Here is a 13,999-nt window from a genome sequence, read left to right as displayed (position 1 = left end):
AGAGGAAGAAAAACCAAAACCCTGTTTATTTCATCTCTTCATATGTTTGTTTGGACACTTAGAAATGTGTCATTGGTGAGGAAGGATGTAAATCTGCACTGGTCTTTCCAAATATTTGGGCTTGCACATGTCCACTCATGGTACGTTGTACAAGTGAGGTAGTACTGCAGGGGGTATACAGTGACAGGCATGGGCCAGGCCGAGTGAAGGTGCATCTGCTCAACACGAGCCCACATCCAGGTGCACTGCTGAGATATGGGACAACATCTGATGTGAGAACACGTCACATGGTAGTAATACTATGCGATGCATAGTTTCAGCAGTTCTAGGTATCAGAAGCCCTTTTCTGATTTTTGTATTTGTGATAAATACTTTTAGTGATTTGTCTTCAAAATAAAAAATTCCAGCTGCATACTTCTCTTTTGATTTCCTGCAGCAGTTTGTTTGGGAGTGTGCTGAGATTGCCAGGAGGGCTGTTAACAATGTAAACACCTATCTCTGTGAATCAGGATCTTTTTTTTTTATTGAGCAAATAAAACAAAATACAAAAATAAATTAGGTATTGAGACCATAGCAGAATAAAGCTGTGCCTTTTTAATGTTAATCATACCTTAGTCAATGAGAAAAGACTCATTGTTTTCATTGTCTAGTAATATCACTTTCAACGTGTTTTATATAATTGGGTTCCGATAGGGTTCAGATTTCATTTGAAAGAAAGGATTATGCTGCTAAAACATGTTTGAGAATTGCTGTGCCTTATCACGTTGTCCTCCTGTCACTGTCCTGCTTCTGAGTCTCAAATTTCTCAAGATTCTTACAATTAGCTTAGATGATTAATGAATTTTGATTTGCCTTTGATATCAAAAAGTATATCTAGGAGGACTTCCCTGGTGGCGCAGTGGTTAAGAATCCGCCTGCCAATGCAGGGGACACGGGTTTGAGCCCTGGTCTGGGAAGATCCCACATGCCGCGGAGCAACTAAGCCCGTGCGCCACAACTACTGAGCCCGCCTGCTGCAGCTACTGAAGCCCGTGCGCCTTCAGCCTGTGCTCTGCAACAAGAGAAGCCACTGCTATAAGAAGCCCGCGCACCGCAACGAAGAGTAGCCCCTGCTTGCCACAACTAGAGAAAGCCCGCACGCAGCAACAAAGACCCAACGCAGCCAATAAATAAATAAATAAATTTATATTAAAAAAATATATATCTAGGATATCTAGCAACTTGAAGTATTGAAAATGCTTAGGAGGAATAATCATTTTTTTCTCTTGAAATTCTTTAAATTTTGCTACTTCTGGGTCATTTCCAAATACAGACTTAGTAAAAAGAAAACCTATTTCCTTTTGCCTTGATACTCTTGAATAATAAGAAGGGTTTTGCAGCTTTTAAAATCCTAGGAATTACAGACTGGAAACCAGTCTCTTCAGTTAAACATAAGTTTTATAAAGTTCCTTGTTTATTTGAGGGGAAATTAGTTGAAAAGGATAGAACATGGTTTGGTCAATTTAATTTTGTCAAGCAACAGTTAATGACAAGTAACACTTGGGATGCAGAAATGAAGACATGGTCTTGCCTTTGAATTTAAGAGTTAAAAAGAGAAATAGGTGAGCTGAAAATTACAGTGTAATTGGGTAAGTGCTCTCACAGAGGAATAGCATGTACTATCTTTGCAGGTAGCAGGTGAGGTAGTTGGGAAAGGAGGTGATATTTGAAGGATGTCTGGAAGTGGAAGCTAGTAGGTATTTGCCAAGGTGTTGAGGGAGCTCTTATATCTGAGGAAACAATATGAACAAAAGCCTGGAACCCTAAAGTATTTGACATTTGGGGTATCAGTGATTATAGCTCTCTGTGGCTAGAGTGTAGGGCGTCAGGGAGGAGGTGTGAAAAAAGAGGATGTTATTGGCTTGGTGGAGCAGCAGCTGATGAATTTGGAGAGATAAGTTGGTCTACATTGTGAAGGTCCCAGTGTGTGCTGTTGAAAAGTTTAGATTTCTTATATATGCTGTGGAGATCCACAGCCGAGAAAGACTACGTTTTAGGAAGAAAATGCTGGAATATGGATTGGAAAAGGGAGAAATTGGTTCATTTATTCAATAAACATTTATTGAGCATCTACTATGGGGCAGTAACTATTCTAGGCACTTAGGATACAAAGGAGAACAACAAAAAAAGATATCTGCCCAGGTCGAGCTTACCACTTCTAGTGTAGGGAGATACTATACCAATAAACATAGTAAATAAATCATACAGTATACTAAGAGGCATAAATGCTAAGAAAGAAGAGAAAGTAGAGTAAGGTGGTGTGAAAATGCCAGGTGGGGGGTAGTTGCAATTTAAATAAGGTGGCTGCACTACTATATATAAAATAGATAACTAATAAGGACGTACTGTATAGCACAAGGAACTCTACTCAATACTCTGTAATGGCCTATGTCGGAAAATAATCTAAAAAAGAGTGGAGATATGTATATGTATAACTGATTCACTTTGTTGTACACCTGAAACTAACACAACATTGTAAATCAACTATACTCCAATTAAAAACAAGAAGAAAGTACATATACCAGATGGGAAGCTGGCCATGTTTCTTCCTCCTTGACCTATAAACAGAAAAATCAGGTTGCCTTAATAAAGTGGGACTTTATTTTATTTTTTTTGTGGTACGCAGGCCTCTCCCCAGGGATTTTATTTTATTTTATTTTATTTTTTTGCGGTACGCGGGCCTCTCACCGTTGTGGCCTCTCCCGTTGCGGAGCACGGGCTCCGGACGCACAGGCTCAGCGGCCATGGCTTACGGGCCCAGCCACTCCGCGGCTTGCGGGATATTCCCAGACCGGGGCACGAACCCGTGTCCCCTGCATCGGCAGGTGGACTCTCAACCACTGCGCCACCAGGGAAGCCCTAAAGTGGGACTTTAGAATGGAGAGAAGGAATAGATTGGGAGGATGTATTTTTCTTTTTCCTTTTTTTGCCCTGTTTGTTGTAAAGTAAAACACAAACAGAAGCTACACAAAACAAATCTATAATGTAATGAATTATTATAAGATGAACGACCTTAAACAACCACCCTGGTAAAAAAGTGAAATGTTGCCAGCCACACCAGAAACCTCTCCATTTGTCACAACCCAATCACAAGTCCCTCCCTCCCAGAGGACCTGATTTTTATGGTAATCACTTTCCTGCATTTCTTGATAGTTTCATTAACCAAATGTATATCCCTGGATGCTCTGAGTTTTGCCAACTAAAAAAAGATTATTTGATATACCTTTTAAGTTTTTTAAAATCTACAGGTTTTTTCTCCTTCCTTTTTTTTTCTCCCTTACAATTGATCAGCTGAAGAACTGGGCCGTTTGACCTTTAGGATTTCTCACAACCTGGATTTTTCTGATTACACACTCATGGTGCAGCTTGTATGACGTAGAAGTTGACAGTTGGACCCAGAGTCTTTGATCAGGCTCAGGTGCCATCTCAGTGACCATGACTATTGGCACTGGAGTCTTCTTTCATTGAGAAGCACGTAATTGCTGGTTATCTTTTTGCAAAGTTAATAGCTGTTTCTGCTCAATGCCTAGAATTGATTAGGGATTGCAAAACGGTGATATTCTAATTATATCATATCTGTTTTACTTATTAGCTGGAATATTTTTATAAAGAGACATTTCCCATTATCTATTATTTGGTTACCAAGTGGTACCGTTCCTGTAGGAAAGGCAGGCTAGATAAATGCCTTTTCATTTATTTATCAGTTTTCAAGGTAATAAGTTGGTTCCCTGTCATCCTCAATTTTTATTACTCTATCAAGTTTTTCTCCTCAGAAAGGGAGAAAGGGAGCCCTGGCTGGCCAGTTTCAAGAATTCATAGGTGCTAGGCTGCGCCAGTGTCTTCAGATCTCATCTGCTATATTGGATTAGACAAAACCCCTCCCATTGTCAGCTCCTGTTCTAAAATTAGCTCATCATATGTTCCAGTGAACACTTGCTGGCTATTTCAGGGTTCTCCTCTTTTCATATCTATCAGATACTCCTCTGCTTTTTCCTGTGTAGATGCTAATACCATACAGGTTATGTGGCTGTTGGTTTGTCCACAACTGCTTATATTTTAGGTTTATGAGGAATATCTTATCACCAAGTTTGGTTGTAAATGTTTTCCATGGAATTTTGGTTTTGCTCTCTAGTTGCTTCGTCTGTTTTTATGTGGAGATCAGGAAGATTAAAAAAAAAAATCGCACTGCCACCAATGCCATCTTCCCAGAAAGGGGTTGAATCGTAGAAGAATTAGAGTAGAATTGAGAATAATGAAAGTTTCTGAGTTGGAAGATTTGGTGAATGGTAATTTCATGGATGAGGATTAAAAATAGAAGAGGAGAAAGGTAGTAAGTGGAAGATAAGATCAGTTTTTGATTTCTTAGATTTAAAATGCTTATGAGATACCCTAATAGAAAAACCTTCTTAAAAAATATGCTTCTAGAATTTGATAGAGAGAGCTAGGTGATGAAAGATGAACACTTCAAAGGTAACTGAAGCCATTATAAGTTGGAGAAATTAGTATTTTTGGTAAAAATTACAGTGTGAAAAACCAGTAGAATAGAAATCATGCAATTGAAGATGAAAGAGACACTAATAAGCATTTGTGAGTGAGTAGTTTTATGTATTTTCCATAAATATGTACAACAAATGCAGGTTTACAGAGCAGTGATCCAAAGATGACACTGTTCAAAGCTCCAGTTATATGGATGCAACAGAGTTTTTGGTTATTAGGTGAATCCAGGTGCTATATATGCTAAGTATAATATTAAGAGAATGAATTTATAAAATCTGAGTATTTTTCCTATTAGAAAAATAGATGTTAAATGTTCATAAAAATAAAATGCTTAGGTGAAGATGTTAACTATTCATAAGCTGCAAGATTTAATATTTTAAGTAGTCTATAGTATATTATCACAGGTCCTCTATTTCAAGAATGGGTGAAAAAGTCTTCTCTCTTATGAGCTATTCCAGATACTCCGATGCTCTGACCTCAAAATGGAGTTTTTAAATAGTGTGCACATTTGGACATTCCTTTTTAAAACTTTCATTAGCATTAAATATCATCCCAAATGACTTACTTTTGACCTCTGTCTTTTCCTTTCTTCTTTTTCTTCTTCTTTCTAAAATTAGGCCAGTCTTCAGAGACCTGAGATTAAACTTGAATCACTAAAAGAAGATATTAAGGAATTCTTTAAAATATCAGGTTTGTAAGTTGCTTTTTTTTCCTTCTCGGATTCTTTAAGGCAAAATAAGGAAATACTTTATTCTGAGGGAACACTGTATCCACAGCCAATTACTCAGCCAAAATTGTGTAACAGTCACGGGATAGGTTTCTATTTGGGGAGAATTAGAACTTTCAGATATTTCTGCAGAAATGCTGCAAAAATTCAGGAACACTGTGGGAATGACTGCTTTACATTAATCAGTTTTAAATACTGTTTACCTTCCTGGTCAAAATACATCCTGAATGTATTAAGAATCTCCATAGCTAAGTAACTTGACTTTTACCTTTCATTTGTGGCTTTTTTCCTTCTCTGCTTCTTTTCTCTCCCATGTTTCTTTTCTCTCCTCTTTTCTACCCTTTCAAAGAAAACAGAAGAAAATCCCAACTTTTTTAGAGCAAGCAGTTTAGCAGCCCTTGCACTGGGAACTGAGATATTAAGTGGTTTACTTGCCCGTATAAGTTCAAGTAGTTAGCAGCCAAGCGAACTGATCTGACTGATGGTGCCTCATAATAATCTACTTCTCTTGTTTAGGAGTTTAATGACTAGTTAATTGTCACGAATTACTTGTAATCTTTGTCAAGTGCCTGGCTGTTTCTTGCCCTTCCCTTGGCACATTTCTCATAGCTCTGGTAGTGCGATGGCCCAAGATTTTGGCATTCATTGAGTACCTTAACAGTGGAAGAAGGAAATATTCTTCTCATCTTAAGAAAATGGTGCCATAGTTTTATAAGAATAAATCATGTTGATGACTTTGCTACTTAGTGTTAGCCAAGGGATATTGGTAAATATATAAGAAATAATTCCTTAGTATAACACTTTACACAGCAACTGGAAGTTGATAAAGTTCTTTCACCAATGAATGTAATGTTAAAGTTTTTGTGAGATAAATTTAATTATGATGTATGTTTATTTTTAAAACTAAAATGTTTGTATGTTTTACTCCTTTTTTTTAATAGGTTGGGAGAAGAAACTTCAGAATGCTGTGTACAGTGAACTGAGTGTGTGAGTTTTTCCTATTTTGAGATACTCTTATGTTTAGCTGTATTTGCTTTGTAAGTAACGAATATAGTATTGCTATGTGTACTCAGTGTTATTATTTCTCATTAGTATTTAAATGGCATTTCAAGTAAGTTAATACTATTAAAAATTACAGTCTTGCCTGAGAATTAATAGGTGGGGTTTTTTATTGCCAACATTTTTATACTAATTCATTTATCCAGTGTAATTAGGAAATATGATATTTCTCATAAGTTAATATTTTGGATAATTTAAGCTTACCAATGTTCTTTTTATTGTTGCCATTTTGGATCTTATCCTTCTGTCTTTGTAAACTGATCATTTTAAACACAATTATCTCTTTTTTTAAAAAATTGGTGTCATTATTAAGAACATTAATGTTTTTATTTATCTGGATTTGTTCTCAGAGTCTGCTGAAGTGTACAGAACTATTTGTCATTACAAAAAATATAGATCCCAAATGTTAGCTTTTGTAGTTTATTTAATGTTCCATTATTCATCAGTTATTTATTTCTAGCACTATGCCAGGCACTGGGAATATAGCATAGAACAATGAACACAATTTCTGCCTTCATGGAGTTTATAATCTAACAGAGTTCTTAAGTCTTTTTTTCTTTTCTTTTCCTGCTATCAATGTGTCTCTAGCATTCTCTAGTTTCTCACACTCCCTCCAATTTGCTCCTTCTAATCTGCTGTTAACTGGGAAATGAGATAACCCAGTTTACCAGAATTGTCTGTAAAACAAAGAGACTCAGATGAATGCTTGTGGATTTGTGCTTAGACACGTTTTTGTTTTTTAAATTTATTTATTATTTTATTTTTGGCTGAGTTGGGTCTTCGTTGCTGCGCGCGGGCTTTCTCTAGTTGTGGTGATTGGGGGGCTACTCTTGGTTGTGGTGAACAGACTTCTCATTGCAGTGGCTTCTCTTGTCGCAGAGCACGGGCTCTAGGTGCGCGGGCTTCAGAAGTTGCAGCACATGGGCTCAGTAGTTGTGGTTCACGGGCTCTAGGGCGCAGGCTCAGTAGCTGTGGTGCACGGGCTTAGTTGCTCCACGGCATGTGGGATCTTCCTGGACCAGGGCTTGAACCCGTGTCCCCTGCATTGGCAGGCATATTCTCAACCACTGCGCCACCAGGGAAGCCTGACACACATTTTTAAAATTAGTATTTGCTTCTTCGGTTATTGCTATCTTCTGAGTTGGTTTTTGACCTCTTAAATAACATCACATATAAAATGCTATCTATTAACTAAAGTTGATTGTGATCATGCCTTTGGTTCTAGTCACCAAAGGAAAAGACATTTATCATGACAAGTAAGGTTTCAAAATTCCCCAAATGTAGTAGAAATACCACGGGTTGATTAGACTAATATGGACATGCTGATTTGTCTCTCTGCCTGTTAAAGCTTGTAACTTCAGTGTCTTTGTCTCTGATATGGGCAGAATAAAAGCATCTGCTGTGTATAATTCCAAATATTAGATTTTCATCTGCGGAGATATTACTGATGATTGCTATTTTTGTGGCATAATGCATTCCTGAAAATTGTTCTATGAGACAGAGTGCCTTTTTACTTGCTGGCAGGGACAGCATTTCATTCATTGTCATATCTTTGATATCCTACATAATAGACGTTAAATAAATATTTTATTTTGAATAACTTGTTGAGATATTTGAAGGAGCCCAATAATACTACCTCTTTCCTCACTTGGGTTCTGAACAAATTGAGAAAATAAAATAAAATATAAAGGCAAATGGGGGATCAAAATTATACTTTTATTTGTGGTAAAGACTGGGTAGGAGGACATAGCTTAGTGCAAGAGCAAAATAAGCTGTTTAACTGAACTCTAGGCTTAAATAGACTTAACCTTCTAGTTAAATAGCGTTGGTGAGTGTGTTCAGCTTAGTCTTCCAAAATTTAAAAGTTGGAGAAGGCATTAAACCTCTTCTGTGGTGTAGTGAGTAAAGCCCTGGAGAGAGGCCAAGAATGTTACGGTGAGGGAGCTCTTTTCATGTGGAAGGGCACATCTGGAGTGGGAAGAAGTGTTTCCTAACATAAGTCAGAAGAATAAAGTGGACTTAGCACATTCTGTTGCATTTTTCATTGGCAAAAACCACGATGGATAAGTAAAGAAAGCAAAAGTGAAGTAGAAATATTTATTGTTAAGTAATTGGAACTGAAAAAAAATCCATACTCTCATTACTAATAGAAGTGTGGACATGTGAGCTTTACAGATCATACATGGAATTTGCTCATGTCATTTTACTTATTTTGGTAAACATTCCAAATATTTTAGTCAGTTTTTTTTTTTTTTTTTTTTTTTTTTGTGGTACGCGGGCCTCTCAACGCTGCGGCGTCTGCTGTTGCGGAGCACACGCTCTGGACGCGCAGGCTCAGCGGCCATGGCTCACGGGCTCAGCTGCTCCGCGGCATGTGGGATCTTCCCGGACCGGGGCACGAACCCGTATCCCCTGCATCGGCAGGCGGACTCTCAACCACTGTGCCACCAGGGAAGCCCTAGTCAGATTTTTATTTCACAAATATAGCAGAAAATTTTCTGTGTTCTGTTATTACATGAAACTTGTAACTCTAGCCCAGGTTAGTTCTTCCCACTTCAAAACTGCCTACTTTGTTTAACTATTATTGTGTTAATAACTACTTAATATTATGTTGATGATAATTTACATTGATTGAATGCTTATTTTATGTCCAGCACTGTGGTAAGCACTTTTAGGTATTACCTTGTATTAGGTAGTCTTTATAACCACCCTATGAAGTAGAATTTATAATTATCATCATTTTACAGAAGAGAAAAATGAGTCTTAGACCACTTAAGTAACTTGCTGAAGATCATATAGCTTGTAAATGGCAGTGCTAGGGTTTCACCTCTAGCTGTCTGATTCTAAAGCCATACATTTTACTACATTTCACATATACAGTAAATCCCCTACATATGAACCTTCAGGCTGAGAACTTTCAAAGATGTGAACGTGCCTTCGCATGTCCAATCACATAAGTTAGTTCACGTGTCTGGCATACATTGTCACATGCGTGCATCCTCTACAAGTGGTTGTGCTTTTGTGTACTTTACTGTACAGTACTGTATAGAGTACAGTAGTACAGTATCTTTATTTCAAGCTAGATCTGCAAAAGGACAACTTCATTGAACTCCTTGCTCTGCAACAAGAGGAGCTTTCTAATGAAGACCTGATGGAATTGGAGGCCCAGGGAAAGGGCGAAGAGAGACAAGAGGAAGAAGAGATAACTGAAAAGCTAAAGAGATTCATGACATAGGAAATGGCAAGAGGATTTTCTTTATTTGAGGAGGCACTGTTAGTTTGTGAGGCACAGGACCTGAACGTAGAATGGTACACGAAGGTTGCAGCAGCCGTTCAGAATGCAATCCAGTGCAACCGTGTCATCTTCGATGAGAAAAAAAGAGCTACTACCCAGACATCACTGGATCGGTTTTTCAAGAGAGTAGATAGAACTGAATCCAGCAAGGAACCAGAACCTGTGCCGTCAGTGTCAGGCGTGAGTGAAATTGCAGCTTGCCCTCCATCTCCTATTGCTGATGATCCTTCAGCTCTACCATCTCCCACCTCCTCTCCCTCCTCCAGTCAGTAACTCTTCTTGCCTGTTCACTCGATGCCAGACCCTGTATGCCAGCTGTTGTACTGTACTACTGTACTTTTCAAGGTGCTGTACTGTTAAGATTTAAAATGTTTTCTTTACTTTTTGTGTTTGTTTTTTATGTATTATTTGTATGAAAAGTATTATAAACCTATTACAGTTTGGAACTATATAGCTGATTGTATTAGTTGGGTAGCTAGGCTAACTTTGTTGTTCTTACGAACAAATTGGACTTACGAACGCACTCTCGGAATGGAACTCGTTCGTATGTAGGGGACTTACTGTATTTACATCTTGTTTCTTACCTAGATTAAAAGTGTTCTGAAACAAGAATTATGTCTTACATTTCTTTGAGTATCTCCTATAGCATCAAATAAATGACGTTGAGTCAGCAAGTAGTTACTGAGCCACCCACCAATGCTGGCGCAAAATAAATATTTGTTGAATTGAGGACAATTAGTATAACTGTTAATCCTAAACTACTGTAAAGATTTAGAAAATGTACCGATTTCTTTGTGTCCTATTCTTTACTGTATTTTGTGTAGAGCAGTTTATAAAGAATTAGAAGACCTATTGTTTTCCCTTAAGGAATATAAATTAAAGAAATATATAAACCTTTTTAAACCTTCTATATGTGTATATATTATAAAAAAACATGTACTGTAGTCTACTGCTATAGTAGATATATGCAAGTGTCTACCATACCTTGGAGAGGTATAAATGCTGAACTACAGTGGGCCCAAAATGGAAAGATTTTAGATAATGAGTACCTTACACTAGACCACAAGATTGGGTAAGTCTTTATAGACATTCACGGTGTTCTCTGGAAGAGTCCTCAGGTGGTAGACCTGGACACCTCCAAAGTGTCCTAATCATAGCTCTTCTTTGCCCTCTTAGTTGTTTGTTTGTTTGTTTTTTATCTTTATTGGAGTATAATTGCTTCACAATACTGTGTTAGTTTCTGTTGTACACCAAAGTGAATCAGCCATATGCATACACATGTCCCCATATCCTCTCCCTCTTGAGCCTCCCTCCCACCCTCCCTATCCCACCCCTCTAGGTCATCGCAAAGCACCGAGCTGATCTCCCTGTGCTACGCTGCTGCTTCCCACTAGCTAACTATTTTACATTAGGTAGTGTATATATGTCGATGCTACTCTCATTTCACCACAGCTTCCCCCTCCCACCCCGTGTCCTCAAGTCCATTTTCTATGTCTACTTCTTTATTCCTGCCCTGCAACTGGGTTCATCAGTACCATTTTTTTTTTTTTTAGATTCCATACATATGTGTTAGCACACGGTATTTGTTTTTCTCTTTCTGACTTACTTCACTCTGTATGACGGTCTCTAGGTCCATCCACCTCACTACAAATAACTCAATTTCGTTTCTTTTTATGGCTGAGTAATATTCCATTGTATACATGTGCGACATCCTCTCCATCCATTCATCTGTCGATGGACACAAAGGCTGCTTCCATGTCCTGGATATTGCAAATAGAGCTGCAGTGAACACTGTGGTACATGACTCTTTCCGAACTATGGTTTTCTCAGGGTATATGCCCAATAGTGGGATGGCTGGGTCATATGGTAGTTCTGTTTTAGGTTTTTTAAGGAACCTCCATACTGTTTTCCATAGTGGTTGTAACAATTTACATTCCCACCAACAGTGCAAGAAGGTTCCCTTTTCACCACAACCCTTCTAGCATTTATTGTTTCTAGATTTTTTGATGATGGCCATTCTGACCATTATGAGGTGATACCTCATTGTGCTTTTGATTTGCATTTCTCTAATAATTAATGATGTTGAGCATCTTTTCATATGCCTCTTGGCCATCTGTATGTCTTCCTTGGTGAGTCTAGTTAGGTCTTCCGCCCATTTTTTAATTGGAATCTTTGTTTTTTTGACATTGAGCTCCATGAGCTGTTTGTATATTTTGTAGATTAATCCTTGGTCTGTTGTTTAGTTTGCAACTATTTTCTCCCATTCTGAGGGTTGTCTTTTTGTCTTACTTATGGTTTCCTTTGTCGTGCAAAAGATTTTAAGTTCAATTAAGTCCCATTTGTTTATTTCTGTTTTATTTCTGTTACTCTAGGAGGTGGGTCAAAAAAGATCTTGTTGTGGTTTATGTCAAAGTGTGTTTTTCCTATGTTTTCCTCTAAGAGTTTTATAGTGTCTGGTCTTAAATTTAGGTCTTTAATCCATTATGAGTTTATTTTTGTGTATGGTGTTAGGTAGTGTTCTAATATCATTCTTTACGTGTAGCTGTCCAGTTTTCCCAGCACCACTTATTGAAGTGGCTGTCTTTTCTCCATTGTATGTTCTTGCCTCTTTCTCGTAGATTAGGTGACCATATGTGTGTGGGTTTATCTCTGGGCATTCTATCCTGTACCATTGATCTATATTTCTGTTTTTGTTTCAGTACCATACTGTCTTGACTACTGTAGCTTTGTGGTATTGTTTAAAGTCAGGGAGCCTGATTCCTCCAACTCTGTTTTTCTTTCTCAAGATTGCTTTGGCTCTTTGGGGTCTTTTGTGTTTCCATATGAATTGTAAAATTTTTTGTTCTAATTCTGTGAAGAATGCCATTGGTAGTTTGATAGGGATTGCATTGAATCTGTAGATTGCTTTGGGTAGTATAGTCATTTTCAGAATATTGATTCTTCCAATCCAAGAGCATAGTATATTTCTCCATCTGTTTATGTCATCTTTGATTTCTTTCATCAGTATTTTATAGTTTTCTGAGTACAGGTATTTTGCCTCCTTAGGTAGGTTTATTCCTAGGTATTTTATTCTTTGTGCTGCGATGGTAAATGGGATTGTTTCCTTAATTTCTTGTTCTGATTTTTCATCATTGGTGTATAGTAATGCAAGTGATTTCTGTGCATTAATTTTGTATCCTGCAACCTTACCAAATTCATTGGTTGGTTCTAGTAGTTTTCTGGTGGCATCCTTAGGATTTTCTCTGTATTGTATCATGTCACCTGCAAAGAGTGACAGTTTTACTTCTTTTCCAATTTGTATTCCTTTTATTTCTTTTTTTTCTCTGGTTGCCATGGCCAGGAAATCCAAAACTATGTTGAATAAGAGTGACGAGAGTGGACATCCTTGTCTTGTTCCTGATCTTAGTAGAAATGGCTTCAGTTTTTCACCATTGAGAACGATGTTGGCTGTGGGTTTGTCATATATGGCCTTTACTGTGTTGAGGTAGGTTCCCTCTGTGTTCATTTTCTGGAGAGTTTTTATCAAATGGGTGTTGAATTTTGTCAAAAGCTTTTTCTTCATCTATTGAGATGATCATATGGTTTTTATTCCTAAATTTGTTAATGTGGTGTATCACATTGATTGATTTGTGTATACTGAAGAATCCTTGCATCCCTGGGATAAATCCCACTTGATCATGGTGTATGAACTGTTTAAAGTGTTGTTGGATTCTGTTTGCTAGTATTTTGTTGCAGATTTTTGCGTCCACGTTCATCAGTGATATTGGCCTATAATTTTCTTGTTTTGTGATATATTTCCCTGGTTTTGATATCAGGGTGATGGTGGCCTCGTAAAATGAGCTTGGGAGTGTTCCTTCCTCTGTAATTTTTTGGAAGAATTTGAGAAGGATCAGTGTTAGCTCTTCTCTAAATGTTTGATAGAATTCGCCTGTGAAGCCTTCTGGTCCTGGACTTTTGTTTGTTGGAAGATTTTTAATTACAGTTTCAATTTCATTACTTGTGATAGGTATGTATATATTTTCTAATTCTTCCTGGTTCAGTTATGGAAAATTGTACCTTTCCAAGAATTTGTCCATTTCCTTGTGGTTGTGCATGTTTTTGGCATATAGTCGTTTGTAGTAGCCTCTTACAATCCTTTGTGTTTCTGCCGTGTCAGTTGTGATTTCTCCTTTTTCCTTTCTAATTTTATTGATTTGCGTCCTCTCCCTTTTATTCTTGATGAGTCTGGCTAAGGGTTTATCAATTTTTATCTTCTCAAAGAACAAGCTTTTAGTGTTATTGATCTTTCCTATTGTTTTCTTCGTTTCTATTTCATTTATTTCTTCTCTGATCTTTATGATTTCTTTCCTTCTACTGACTTTGGGTTTTCTTTGTTCTTCTTT

The 13,999-nt window shown here is 37.5% G+C and overlaps 1 protein-coding gene across 2 annotated transcripts in view; it reads left to right on the top strand.

Moving 5' to 3' along the window:
• Positions 1-13,999, top strand: part of TBC1D19 (TBC1 domain family member 19) — a 154,284-nt gene that overhangs the window by 27,007 nt on the left and 113,278 nt on the right. For both annotated transcript variants that reach the window (XM_033421626.2, XM_004266216.4), the window contains exons 2-3: positions 5,154-5,226; positions 6,205-6,250. In XM_033421626.2, the coding sequence (XP_033277517.1) occupies positions 5,154-5,226; positions 6,205-6,250 (119 nt within the window). The remainder of the gene's footprint in view (positions 1-5,153; positions 5,227-6,204; positions 6,251-13,999) is intronic.

This window comes from Orcinus orca, chromosome 4 (genome assembly GCF_937001465.1).
Source record: "Orcinus orca chromosome 4, mOrcOrc1.1, whole genome shotgun sequence".
In the NCBI taxonomy this organism is placed as follows: Eukaryota; Metazoa; Chordata; class Mammalia; order Artiodactyla; family Delphinidae; genus Orcinus; species Orcinus orca.
Note: the sequence above shows the minus strand (reverse complement) of the source record. Positions and strands in the feature narration are given on the sequence as shown.